Genomic DNA, 13,594 nt, shown 5'->3' on the forward strand with positions numbered 1-13,594 from the left:
CCCTGACGTCATGAGCCTCGCTTTCACTTTGTAAATAGTTCAAATTCTTTATCTCTTCTGTCTTGTCACGCAACGCTGCGAGGGAGATTACAACTCACAAGATGCTGACTGACGAGGAGCCCGAGTCGATTTACGATGCCCGCTTTGGATGGCTGTTTATTTTTCTCTGCATTCTTGTTCTTATCTACTTCATAGGATTTGTTTGCATATGCGTCTTTATACTACTCGTAGTCCAGGCTATTTTTGTTTTCCTGAAGTTGAAGCCAAAATCAACTCGGAAGGCTCGCAATGGAGTTGTTCTTCTCCATCAAATGCCTCCTAATAATAGAGTGCTGAATGTATCTCCTTTCTGTCTCAAGTTGGAAGCCTATTTGAGGATGTGCAAGATTCCTTACGAGAGCGACTATAGCTTTAAGATGTCTATTAAAGGTAAAGTTCCTTGGATAGAATACAACGGCAGTCCAGTTGCGGATTCCAATTTCATAGTTCCCTTTCTCAACGAGGAATTTAGTGTAGACCCAGATGATCATTTGAGTGCTGTGGAGAAGGCCATTTCACGTGCTATGCTGGTGACGCTTGAAGAAAATACTTACTGGTATGAGTGAGGTTTTATTTCTTATTAATTGTCTACCTTTAATTGTTTTTAGTCCTCAGTTTTAACACACCTGTAAACTGGGCTTCCCTCTGCGTGGGTGTGTCCATTCTCGTGAAGTCTCTGCTTTTCATAACCTGAAGAAGCCTATTCTTCTTCCCATAAAACTCTTAAAGTCCTTGCCATAATCTTTCGACCCAAAACAAGTACACCAGAAAATTTACCCCCCCCCCCCCCACCTCTCCAACGTCCCCAGTTGCTTATACTGTACACCTCCCAATCACCATTATAATATACTTAAGTACCCCCCTCCCCCAGAAATTGATCACTCACTCCCTTTTATATAACCTACATTTATATAATAAATATGTGCGGCAGTTTTGGAGCCATTTTGATCAGCGATAGGGTATAGATAATCCAAATTGTTCTCAAATCTGTGGTGCAAACTGCAGAATTTACCTGGCCACTTTTAAAGCAGTTTTCACTGAATTAGCTTTCGGGCTTATCAGTGAAGGAATGTTAATTATTAGGGTAGAAATTAAATTTAGGAGAAAATTAAAGCCTGGAAGGTATATAACCAGTGACTCAGCAACTCACATGTTGATTTCATGGTACAGTAATGTAAAGTTTATTGTTCAAGGAATCATTATCTTCCCCTCAATCCTCTGAAAATCTCAGATAAATGGTCTGTTTGATTTACCAGGACACTGATATACCACAGCTTTGTGACTGATATGGCAGATACAAGAGTAATGTCCCCTTTGCTGGGTATGGTTCCAAAGCCTCTGAAATATATCATGTCTTGGTTGGTATCTCGCCACATGCAAAAGTCACTTTGGTCACATGGGATAGGCCGACACTCTAGGGAAGAGATTTACGGCATTGCAGAGAGGGATTTGAGAGCTGTGTCCGAGTTATTGGGAAAGAAAAAGTTTGTCATGGGGAACAAGCCATGTCTGTTGGATGCTGTCATGTTTGGATTAGTGTCAGTTTTCATTTGGAATGTTCCCAGAAGTCCTCAGGCTAAACTGATTCGATCGGAGTTGAAGAACTTGGAAGAACATTGTTACAACATAAAGGAGGAATATTTTCCAGACTGGGATCAACTTATGCTCAAACATAAAAATATGTGACAGAACAATGAATAGATCTGGATAATTTTATGTTCACTATTAAGGTCACGACACACTAGAAAACATGTAGGGGGGGGGGGGGGCGGGCATGAAGCACACACTGGACCCTTCCTGTGTATTGCATCAGAGGCACGTTGCATGGACAGAATGGATTAAGTCTCATAAGATAATGCATGACATGTTTTTATTGTTTCATTTCTATTTCGTAGTGAGGACAGTTCACAAGATTAATGTAAACAATGTGATTTTGAAAATGTTCGCCACTTTGTCCCTGCTTCACGACTCGCAAATTCAAACCAACTGAATTTCATGCAGCTTTTAGTCAGACAAACGTTTGTCCCCCTGAAACAGAACTTTTTTATAAGCAGGGATGTCACAGGAGTGGAGTTGTCACTACAACATGTCCCCACTTCATGTCCCTGATGCATGTATGTTTGTGTGTCCTGACTTTTACTGGTTTGCTTGAAGTTGAAAAACTTGGAAGAATCATAAGTATACAGTCACAAGACATAATAGAATTTCCTAAAGGAGGATCAGCTTACATTAACACAAACTGTGATAACGAACAGGTTAGGCTAAATTAAATTGTCCACTAAGTGAGACAACTACAAGGTAAATGTAACACTTCTTGACTGACAAAATAAAATTAATACCAGTTTCAAAAATATCAAAATAAATAACTTGTTAGATTTCATACTTTTGTACACCTAGATTATTGACAAGCCAAGAAAATTACAAATACTGCCTGCAATGCACTTTATTTTCAAATAAAAATTTTACAAGTAATTGTAGCATTCATACTGTTTTCATTTTGATGGCAAACACCATTTTACACAAGAAATTATATAACTTTAGTTACTGCAACTCTGTTGTACGCTCACTGATATATAAGAAAGTCTATATCATGGTTATAACACCATCTAATTTTAAATGTCTATCATTAATGATGATGATAATAAGATAACTCTAAAGGTACTTGTGCAATTTTTTTTACAAGATGTATAATTTCTGTAGATTAAGTTCTAAAATATATATCCAGCAAAACTTTTTTCTGGCCTCAATAAAGCAGAGCTGTTGTCTTTATACACCAGAGATTCTACGTGTATTTTCTTGTTTATATTTCATCTACCGAGACAGCATGTGGTCATATTTAGTGACCAGAGTGATTTTTGTACCTTTTCCATAGTTAAAATTGGTGGTTTGGTACTTCTTAATATCAACATTTTACTGTTAAGCATTTGAGGGAGACAGGAGACACCAAGCATTCTGTTTTTTTAAAATCCCACAGCCTCCCAGGGGCCAAAATCCAAGCGCAACATCATGAATTTGGGACATTTATTTGCCATTCATGTACATACAGGATCTAAAATGGTACTAGGTACCCACACATGGAAGTAAATAAATAAAAACCATTACTCTGTTTAATGAGGGGTGCACTTATTAGTCTAACAACTACCACAATCAGATATGAATCTGAATGTGTTGCTTTTGAGAAGAGGGAAAACCAGAGTGCTCAGAGAAAAAAAACATTGAGAAGGGATGAGACCTGACAAACTCAGCCCACATGACACCATACGTCATCCCTGAAGAAAAAAATTTGGTCAAATGCCCCAAATGGCCTTCCCCTTTACGCTTAATAGAATTTAAATGGGTGTTATCCACACTGCAATTCTCTTTTGTAACACAGAATGCATTATTTTTCATTCACAACTTTATAGTTTTTGATGTGTTTTCAGCAACATGTAGTGAAGACAGAAGACAGTGTCAGCACTTCATGAACCCACACACTAGTGGAGCTCATATTAAGGGCCATAGCCCATAGTAGCGGTTATGTACCCTTGAAATAACCTTGATGTGAGGGGTCGTCATGTTGGCTGTTAGCTTGTAAACAGGCTGCCAAGTGGATTTTAGGACGAAAAGAAAACTTGGTGACTGGGGCGAGCCAAACGTGGGCTAGATAATGGTAGATGTATTTTACAAAGCAACAAGATTGTCATGGGTGTGAAGCTCAGTTCAACATGTTGCTGAAAACTTAACGACAACTCAAGCCATTTTATGGTTTCACCCCACACCTCCACGGATAGTTTTACAGCCTAAATGTAAAACGCAGTTAATGGAACGTGACACTCAGTGCCCTGTGGGCTTTAAGTTTGTTATTGTAATGAATCAGTCTACTGTCGTACCTTTATCTTTATCTCTTTGTTGTCGCTTAAAATGTTTGGATCCATTGTAACATTTGGGAACTGTCTCGTTGCAGTTTATTTCATGCTTGCTAAGTGGTTCCATTGGTGTATACCCCCATTCATGTCTGAGTTCTTATCTTGTAATGTCTAGCTTTCTATGGTACCGCCTTTCCGATTGGCTTAGGCTTTCATCATTGTCTAACTATATAAATGTACTGTACAAGTTTGTCAAAACAAAGTTAGTTATACATATATCTGGAACTGTGACATTAACGACAATTTTCTGTTAGTATTTTGAGACATTTTAGATTGCATTTCTAGGGTGTCTTGTGGCCTTCGCAACTCAAGATAAGCACCATTGTCATCATGTATCGACCAGGCTTCAGGTTTTTGGACGTGGCTGGTGAGAATGACCCTGTCACAGACCAAGTGACAAAGTGCCTGGAAGGATGGCGCACAGCTCTGGCTTTCACACTACTCCAGGCAGCATTTTAGATACATGTAGATTACACAGAAGATCTTTGATATGGGTTTCCAAATCGCTCGGTGCACTGTCGCACAATTGTGGTCTTTGGCATAAAGCAGCACAAGACGCAGGTAGATTACCTCATAAGCATTGGCATGAAGAAAAACTACCTTGGCTTTTGAAAGCTTCTGCTGTTCTGCTGAACTGTTATTATCCAAAAATACCCAGGATTTCTCGCCGGCCGAACAGGGAGGGGATGGCATTGGCGTGGTGGTCGATGTAATTGTAGGCACTTTGGCGGCCATGGATTTGGTGCAAAACTTAAAAATTCTCGGTCATTTTCAGTGTACAATGTACACGGATTACACCCTGGACTCTACTTCTTGACTAGCTAGACAATCACAAAAAGGGGACAGTGTTCACAGTCAACATTTGTTCAAAATTTGTTACCTGTTTATAGTCTAGTCTAGAGAGTATCACTAGTACATGTTATACATGGCTTTGTACAGGATTTCCCACTTTCATAAGCTGGTCGTGGTTCTGGCAAATTCTCTTTAGGGGCTTCTTCTTCATACATAGCCTCTTTCCAAACACAACAGACTTTGCGCCCCTGATATTCATACCTTGCCTTCAAGACCACATACCCGCGACTCTTCCCGGTGGCTTTATCAATTGGCAACATTGATTGAAACAGCAAGTCTAGGGGAATCCAATATGGTGGATACTTGAACCTTGCAGTATCAAACATCAATACGGAGTTTGTTTCCAAGTCGAGTGCGGCAATGGGACTGAAATGACCATCCCCAGTCTGCCCGAGAGTTTTCCTGGAAAATGCTATCGCCATAAATTCTTCGGGGTTTTCTTCATCCAAATTCTCCTCTCCATCACCTTCTTTCTTATTTCCTTTCACTCTGCCACCTGTACAAACTTGTTCCACAGTTTGAACAAATTTCTGAAACTCTTGTTCACAATCACTTGGTCTTACAAGGTTTACAGTAGCTCCGTTACATTCTGCCAAACAAACGAATTCTTCCAGGGTGATTCCAGATACCTTCACATCCTCCAAAGGTCGGCAACAGTCTAAAAGCTCCTCTGAATACCAACGCCAAACGGTTTTCCAAATACGCTGAGGATCTATGCGAAGTGAGTTCAAAATGGTGGCCAAAGTGCTTAGTCCACAGAAAGCTGGTTCAGCTTGGGTATTGAAACATGAAGACAAAGCTAAGTATGGGACAGCAGAACCTGCTTGCAAAGAACGGCAGAGGCGAGTTTTAGACTCGGACGACCGATAGTCGACCAGTGTTTGAGGGAGTGAGCGACCGTAGAATGTTCTAGACTCCGCCATCTTGCTAAGTAACCAAACCCTGGCAAATCAAGAGTAGTCTGTCCCAGGCTCTTAGACAGTGGAATCAGCCCGGCCGCAGCACGTATTTAAACTGCTTTCCGGCAGGATCGGTGGATATCCACCCATAAATTTCAAAAACTCGCAGAAAAATTGCGTTACTTCCGTTTCTTTCCATATTTGGAGGATATGACGATCATTTATTAATCCAATCACTTACCAAGTTTTAGCGATGAACCTAGCGTTTTCGCATGTTTGGTTGAGAAATGGCTTCGGCAATTTGAAGATTTTATTCCCGCAGACGATGTGTTAGAAAGGGTTTACCTTAAACCCAGAATCCGGAATAAAAAAACAAACTGAAATGAAAATTCGTCGACATGAAAACTTCAACGAAGGTTAAAGTCTTTTGGGAAATTGTAATATCAGTCAGGAGCCCAGTGAAATTTTCAAAAGTTTGAATAAGATTTCAATTGCTGCAGTTAACTATGGTGTTAGTATTCTAAAGGGCGATTTAGACGGTACGATTTTGCCTACGATTTGTCGCATGCGACACGCTTACGCTATGCCTACAACACGAATCGCTTCGTGTAAATCAACCTACAACATCCTTACGACAGACGCACACAACACGAAAAATGTCGTAGGATTTTAAAACATGTTTTAAAATCCTACGACAATCGTAAGTAAAGGCAATGTTGAGTGGCGAGAGTTGTGTACGATTTTTACATGACGCAAGCAGCGCGCGCTCTAGAAATCGCATGCGACAAATCGTAGGTAAAATCGTACCGTCTAAATCGCCCTTAAGGCAGTCCCTTTAAAGCGTAAAACTTTAAAACACGCCAGAATGACACCTATCTATGTTTATAAAATAAAATACACGGAATCCGTATATCAGAAAAGACTTTCTTTTTTTCTTTTTCTGTGTAACTTGCCGTATGCTGATTGGTTTGTGAGTAGGGGATTTTCCGGCGTTCTTTCGGAAGAGCTAGGGGTTAGAGATACGTACGATTGGTGGTATTTTGACAGGTACAGTAGGCAAATCAACGCATCCACGATGGTGACGATGGAAATATATCTTTACACGTGTCATAACATTGTGACTAACGTACCGTTATAGCCTCCCACGCAGTCGTTTTTAGGAGGTAATACGACTCCCCTAAAAACGACTGCGTGGGAGGCTAGTACCGTTACGGCTCAACAAATTTTTTGGGCATAAGGGTGGGAATGGGGCTTAACATATTTAGACTTATTACGTCTCGGCTGAATTAAAATCAATAGATCTACGGCTTCCACGGTATCTGGAATAAAAGGATATAAAATAATTTGTTATCTACATCCTGGCTGCTATTATTTATAGTGATTACTAAAGTATCTTGTTCCTGTGAGAGATCAATATCTTGACTTCGCTATCTGAAGAATTATCTAAGGGGCACAATGGGAGAAGAGAGATTGAATGGCTTGGCAATTATGCATGCTCATAGGGACATTCCCTTAGATTTGGATGGAATCATTGACTTATTTGCTTCTCTTCATTCCAGACGAATGAGAATGGCCAACATTTTATGCAGTGATGACTAAAAACGTCCACTTTGCCCTGCAACTTTCCTTTACTTTGAACTTAAACCTAACTCTGGTAAAAACACCTATGATATGTTGAACATTATTTTTACAAAATGTTTTTTAGTAAGTGTTGGCCAAGAAAAGTTGCTAAATTTTGTGGATTTAAAGCAAATTTTTATACTTGGTTTGATCCTAAATATATTTCCAAATATGCACCAGATTGCATTACAGAGCATCCAAGTTTCAAAAATTTTCTGTGGGAGCATGCCCCCACACCCCCCTAGCAAGCTCAGGGCTACGCCTTTCGATTTCAAGTCTCATGGAAAACTTAATTTTGGTGGAAACTAGTTACGAAAATTGCTGGATCCACCCCTGCCTGCTATTATTTATAGTAATTACTAAAGTATGGGAAATCGTTCACAGGCTCCTGAAGTTCTTACTGTATTTCAAAAAAGGCCATCGACATAAAACGTTTCTTTTGTACCGGCAGCTCGACACTCTTTTGTGAAAAGGTGGATAAATGAATACATGCATACATGACTGAACATAGGAATGTATGCTGGAAGGCATGACAGAGCCAGCAGCCTGAGTGAGTGAGTGAGTGATAGAAGGAACGAACAAATAAATGAACCGACGGACAGACGGACGCATGAGTTAATAAATGAATTAATAACTTTGCCCGCTGTCTATCCAGGGTCGGTGCCAATTCGAAGCTTTTTTTCAGATGAAATCGACGAAGAGTTGATGAGTGATAAACGCAACAAACTCTTTTCTCTAGTTACCTTTCAGTGTCTCTCTACCTGCTATAGGGGGGGAGGGGGGACGTTAACGGTGGGCCATATTCGAGTAGGAAGAGGTGTGGGGGTATTGCCTTCCGTAATTGCGACAATTTAAATGTTTTTAAACGTAAACTTAAGGTGGGGGTTCACCTAAAAGCCATTTTCACGCCGCTTAAAATCGGTCAAATGAAAATATCTTGTTTGCATTTCAAGCAATACAAAAACCCTCCATTCATAGCACAAATTAATGATTTGGGGTGTTTTATGAATTTTTGGGTGATTTTTAGGTATATTTGGAAGGAAATAATTTTTCTTGAAGGATTGGTAAAATTAAAAGAAATAAGGAATGTTGAAGATTTAGTGAAGTTTGAAAATTAGAATTTGTAGTTAATAATTAATAGACGGATACCAAGTTAGTCCACTAGCAACCTGGGGTGCTCTTGCGTGTTTGTCGACTGTCTGTTAGTGTTCCAAAAATCATTTTCTTTCTTCTATCCATTCTTAAAACTCTTCAAATTTCACTCAAATTCAGGTAGAGCCCCACCTTAAGACTAATCTTTTTTCGAATTATTTTAAACAAATATGATTTTTACTTTGTAAAGCGCTTAGAACAGAACTGGATAAGCGCTATATAAGTAGTTATTATTATTATTATTATTATTATTATTATTATTATTATTATTATTATTATTATTATTATTATTTAAGAGTATTTTTTTTTTGTTAATTTTTGTGAATTAAGATTTTTTTTTTCAAAAAAAGTGCTGGGTTTCTGAGAAGCCCACATTATACACTTTAAAATGAGATATTGTAGGTCATATTGCTGTAAATGGTTGTTGATATATAAAATAAACATTTCATGAGGTAAATTATACCTATTAATAAACAAGAGAGGAAAAGTAGCGCGCGAATATGACGTCATTTCAAAACCATAAAATGTTTATCTGTCAACAGAAGCAAAAAAATAGTCTAGTTTTGTTATAAATCATCAGTGATTTACAGCATCGCAGAGAGGGATTTGAGGGCTGTGTCAGAGTTATTGGGAAAGAACCATGTCTGTTGGATGCTGTCATGTTTGGATTAGTGGCAGTTTTCATTTGGAATGTTCCCAGAAGTCCTCAGGCTAAACTGATTCGATCGGAATTGAAGAACTTGGAAGAACATTGTTACAACATAAAGGAGGAATATTTTCCAGACTGGGATCAACTTCGGGGGTACACCTGAAAGCCGTTTTCACCCCGCTTAAAATCGGTTCAACGGAAATATCTCGTTCGCGTTTCAAGCAATACAAAAACCCTATGCTCATTACACTAATCAATGTTTTGGGGTGTTTTGTAAATTTTTGGGTGATTTTTAGGTATATTTGGGAGGAGATAGTTTTTCTCAAAAGAGGAGTAAAATTAGGAGAAATAAGAAATATTGAAGATTTAGTGAAGTTTTAAAATTAGAATTTGTGGTTAATAATTAATAGACGGATACCAAGTTAGTCCACCAGAAACCCGGGGTGCTCTTGCGTGGGTATCAACTGTATGTTAGTGTTCCAAAAATCATTTTCTTTCTTCCATCCATTCTTAAAACCTCTTCAAATTTCACTCTAATTCGGGTGTACCCCCGCCTGAAAAATAAAAAATGTGACAGAACAATAGAGTCCTAAAGTGATGACGTAACAAAAACTATATTTATGAAATTGCGGGATTTGCTAGTATACTCGGAAAGAGCATGATGAAAAGTGCCTATTCGCCAAATATCAGCATCTTATTGCAATTTGGGGGCAAGATATTAGCTCTGTTATGCCTTGATGACTCCATACAAATCCTTCTAATTTTGTTTGAAACAAGTCACACTTTAGGACTCTATGAATAGATCAGGATTTATGTTTACCATTAAGATCACAACAAACTAGACAACACGTAGTATGGGAGGGACGTGAAGCAGAAACAGTCTCCTTCCTGTGTATTGCATCAGAGGCATGTAGCATGGAGAGAATGGATGAAGTCTCATAAGATAATGAATGACACGTTTTTATTGTTTCATTTCTATCTTGTAGCGAGGACAGTTCACAAGATTAGTGTAAACAATGTGATTTTGAAAAATTTTGCCACTTTGTCTCTGCTTCATAACTCGCAAATTCAAACCAACTGAATTTCATGCAACTTTTAGTGCAGACAAACTTTTGTCCCTATGCAACAGAACTTTTTCTTCAAATAGTCATTAATAATTCATAAGCCCATTGATCTATCAAATGGTCAATAAAACATCATGTCCAGTGGTTTTAAAACCCGATGCTCATTTCCAACGTTCACAAAAGCATCATTGTTATGAACTCTCTTGACACACACTTTTCCAGGAATGCTTTTGAAGCCATTCAAAAAACTTGCAACACGTTTTTTATCGGGTCTAAAACCACTTGGCTGCGCCTCGTGATTTTAATTCCCAATAAAACACTGCTGCTCGTGTTTCAAACATTACATAAAATCAGGGATGTCTCAGGAGGGGAACTGTCACTACAACATTCCCCACTTCATGTCCCTGATGCATGTACGTTTGCTTGAAGTTGAAGAACTTGGAAGAATCATTAGTATACATGTAACATGAAAGATTTTCCCAAAGAAAGGATCAGCTTACGTTAACACAAACTGTGATAATGAACAGGTTAGGCTCAATTAAATTGTTCACTTAGTGGGACAACTTTAAGGTAAGTGTAACACTTCTTGACTGACAATACAATTAATACCAGTTTCAAAAATATCAAAATATATAATTCATTAGGATAATTTCATACTTTTGTACACCTAGATTATTGACAAGCCAAGAAAATTACAAATACTGCCTGCAATGCCATTTATTTTCAAATGAAATTTTTACAAGTATAAAATAAATAAAGTATAAAGTATAAATATTTTACATGTATAAAATATGTCATGGAATTTTTGATATTGATCAAAATAGTTATCTGCGGCCGCATACGAGCTGTGGTGCCAAAACCCATTTTAGTCATGATTATAAATTCTTAAATGTGAATGCCATAAAGGATGTCTGCTTTTATTCCTTTTTCTCATGCATTCTGAGGATGTGGAACAAAATACCAAAAGACATTGTTGAAAGTGATTCTTTCGAGACATTTAAGACCAAGATTTCCAAGTACTTTACTGAATGATCTATGTATTTCAATTATTTTCATATTTTTTATTTATCTATATTTTAAACTCATATTAAATTTAACTTATATTGTTATTGTTTTTAGCTTTTTGTATAACTATTATAACTCACACACAACCAGAGCTCACAACCAGAGCTCATATTAAGGGCCATAACTCATAACAGCTGTTATGTCACCCTTGAAAACACCTTGATGACAGGTGGTCATGATGGCTGTTATCTGGTGAACAGGCTGCCAAGTGGATTTTAGGATGAAAAGAAAACTCTGTGAGTGGAGCGAGCCAAGCGTGGGCTAGAAGAATTGGTTGAAGAATTATTTTACAAAGCAACAACATTGTCATGGGTGTGAAGCTCATTCAAAATGTGGCTTAACGACAACTCAAGCCATTTTATGATTTCACCAACACCTCCACAAACGATAATTTTCTGTTAGTATTTTGAGACAATTTAGATTGCGTTTCAAGGGTGTGTTGTTGCCTTCGCAACTCAAGATATGCATCATTATCTACAGCCACAACAGACTTTGTGCCCTTGATATTCATACCTTGCCTTTAAGACCACATACCCGCGACTCTTCCCGGTGGCTTTATCAATTGGCAACATTGATTGAAACAACAAGTCTAGGGGAATCCAATATGGTGGATACTTGAACCTTGCAGTATCAAACATCAAAACGGAGTTTGTTTCAAAGTCGAGTGCGGCAATGGGACTGAAATGACCATCTCCAGTCTGCCCGAGAGTTTTCCTGGAAAATGCTATCGCCATAAATTCTTCGGGGTTTTCTTCATCCAAGTTCTCTTCAGCATCACCTTCTTTGTTATTTCCTTTCACTCTGCCACCTGTACAAACTCGTTCCACAGTTTGAACAAATTTCTGAAACTCTTGTTCACAATCACTTGGCCTTACAAGGTTTACAATAGCTCCGTTACATTCTGCCAAACAAACGAATTCTTCCAGGGTGATTCCAGATACCTTCACATCCTCCAAAGGTCGGCAACAGTCTAAAAGCTCCTCTGAATACCAACGCCAAACGGTTTTCCAAATACGCTGAGGATCTATGCGAAGTGAGTTCAAAATGGTGGCTAAAGTGCTGAGTCCACAGAAAGCTGGTTCAGCATGGGTATTAAAACATGAAGACAAAGCTAAGTATGGGACAGCCGAACCTGCTTGAAGAGAACGGCAGAGGCGAGTTTTGGACTCGGACGACCGATAGTCGACCGGTGTTTGAGGGAGTGAGCGACCATAGAATGTTTTAGACTCCGCCATCTTGCTAAGTAGCCAATCCCTTGCACGGAAGGCTTTCAGGCGTGCAATAGGCCTTATCACGGTTTTCGACGCCATTTTGACGATAAGGCAAACACGCTTGAAATAACAGTGTTTGTATGGAAATCCGATATCAAATAATTTTCATAAAACATCGCTTCTGAAAAATTCATGAATTGGAAACTTTTGGCACTAGGAAAACTTAAAGGATTTTAAGGAAAAAAAATTGGAGGGATGTAGCTGTGCCAGAAAGCGTCCAGTCGTGTTTTGAACTTTCCATACATTTGTCTGTATAGTGAACCAGCCGTGAACTGCTACTGAAAATAGTTCGCGGGAAAAAATACAGACAAATGTATGGAAAGTTCCAAACACAACTGGACGCTTTCTGGCACAGCTACATCCCTCCAATTATTTCTTAAAATCCTTTTCCTAGTGCCAAAAGTTTCCAATTCATGAATTTTTCAGAAGCGATGTTTTATGAAAATTATTTGACATTGGATTTCCATACAAACACTGTTATTTCAAGTGTGTTTGCCTATTCGTCAAAATGGCGTCAAAAACCGTGATAAAGCCAGGATTTGCTAGTCAGAAGCAACCTACCTCAAAACCCTCCAGGAACCTTCCTTGTAACAGGACCGTTTGCCGTACTTGTCCCCACAATCTATCTCCCACAATAACAACTCCTAAAGGGGAGGTTAGTGGCACAGGACATCATTCCTGCATCACTGACGACGTCGTTTACTGTTTAACATGCACCAAATGTCCATCGACATGCAGTTTATATTGGGGAGACTTGTCGTAGGTTGGCGGACAGGTAGGGAGCACCGTAGAGACGTCATCAACGGGAGAAATGACCTTTCTGTGCCTGTCCATTTCAATCAAGTGAATCATTCACTCGAAGATCTGAAGGTTGCAGTTTTGAAGGCAGGCCCAGCCAACCAAGAATACCGGAAGAAGAAGGAGCACTTCCTCGCGCGCTGGCATCATTCTCGACCCCAGAGCCGCTCGGCTTTGACTACGTCATACGCCAAAAGGGAAGAGCCCGTCCCGGTAACTTACCGGGCCCGATAAGTATATTTTTTTAACGTCTTTCCGTCGATTACATAGCGATTACAGA

The 13,594-nt window shown here is 39.0% G+C and overlaps 2 protein-coding genes and 1 pseudogene across 3 annotated transcripts; 1 reads left to right on the plus strand and 2 right to left on the minus strand.

Moving 5' to 3' along the window:
- The first annotated feature begins 101 nt into the window (after window positions 1-101).
- LOC146485993 (failed axon connections homolog) lies at window positions 102-10,254 on the plus strand. Of its 2 annotated transcripts, XM_085102730.1 has the most exons (3): window positions 102-595; window positions 1,296-1,769; window positions 9,944-10,254. In XM_085102730.1, the coding sequence occupies exons 1-2, from the start codon at window positions 102-104 to the stop codon at window positions 1,723-1,725; spliced, it is 924 nt and encodes a 307-aa protein (XP_084958856.1). In that variant the 3' UTR covers window positions 1,726-1,769; window positions 9,944-10,254. The 2 variants fall into 2 exon arrangements, with proteins under 2 accessions (XP_084958856.1, XP_084958855.1); XM_085102729.1 differs by lacking the exon at window positions 9,944-10,254 and having other exon boundaries at window positions 1,296-2,817.
- On the minus strand, window positions 3,282-5,734 carry LOC146485994 (uncharacterized; annotated as a pseudogene).
- A 1,446-nt stretch (window positions 10,255-11,700) lies between the features above and the next one.
- LOC146485995 (uncharacterized) lies at window positions 11,701-12,517 on the minus strand. Its single transcript, XM_085102081.1, has one exon. The coding sequence runs from the start codon at window positions 12,478-12,480 to the stop codon at window positions 11,716-11,718; it is 765 nt and encodes a 254-aa protein (XP_084958207.1). The 5' UTR covers window positions 12,481-12,517; the 3' UTR covers window positions 11,701-11,715.
- Between the last annotated feature and the right edge of the window lie 1,077 nt (window positions 12,518-13,594).

Source organism: Pavona decussata, unplaced genomic scaffold (assembly GCF_977016875.1).
Source record: "Pavona decussata unplaced genomic scaffold, jaPavDecu1.1 SCAFFOLD_23, whole genome shotgun sequence".
NCBI lineage: Eukaryota > Metazoa > Cnidaria > Anthozoa > Scleractinia > Agariciidae > Pavona > Pavona decussata.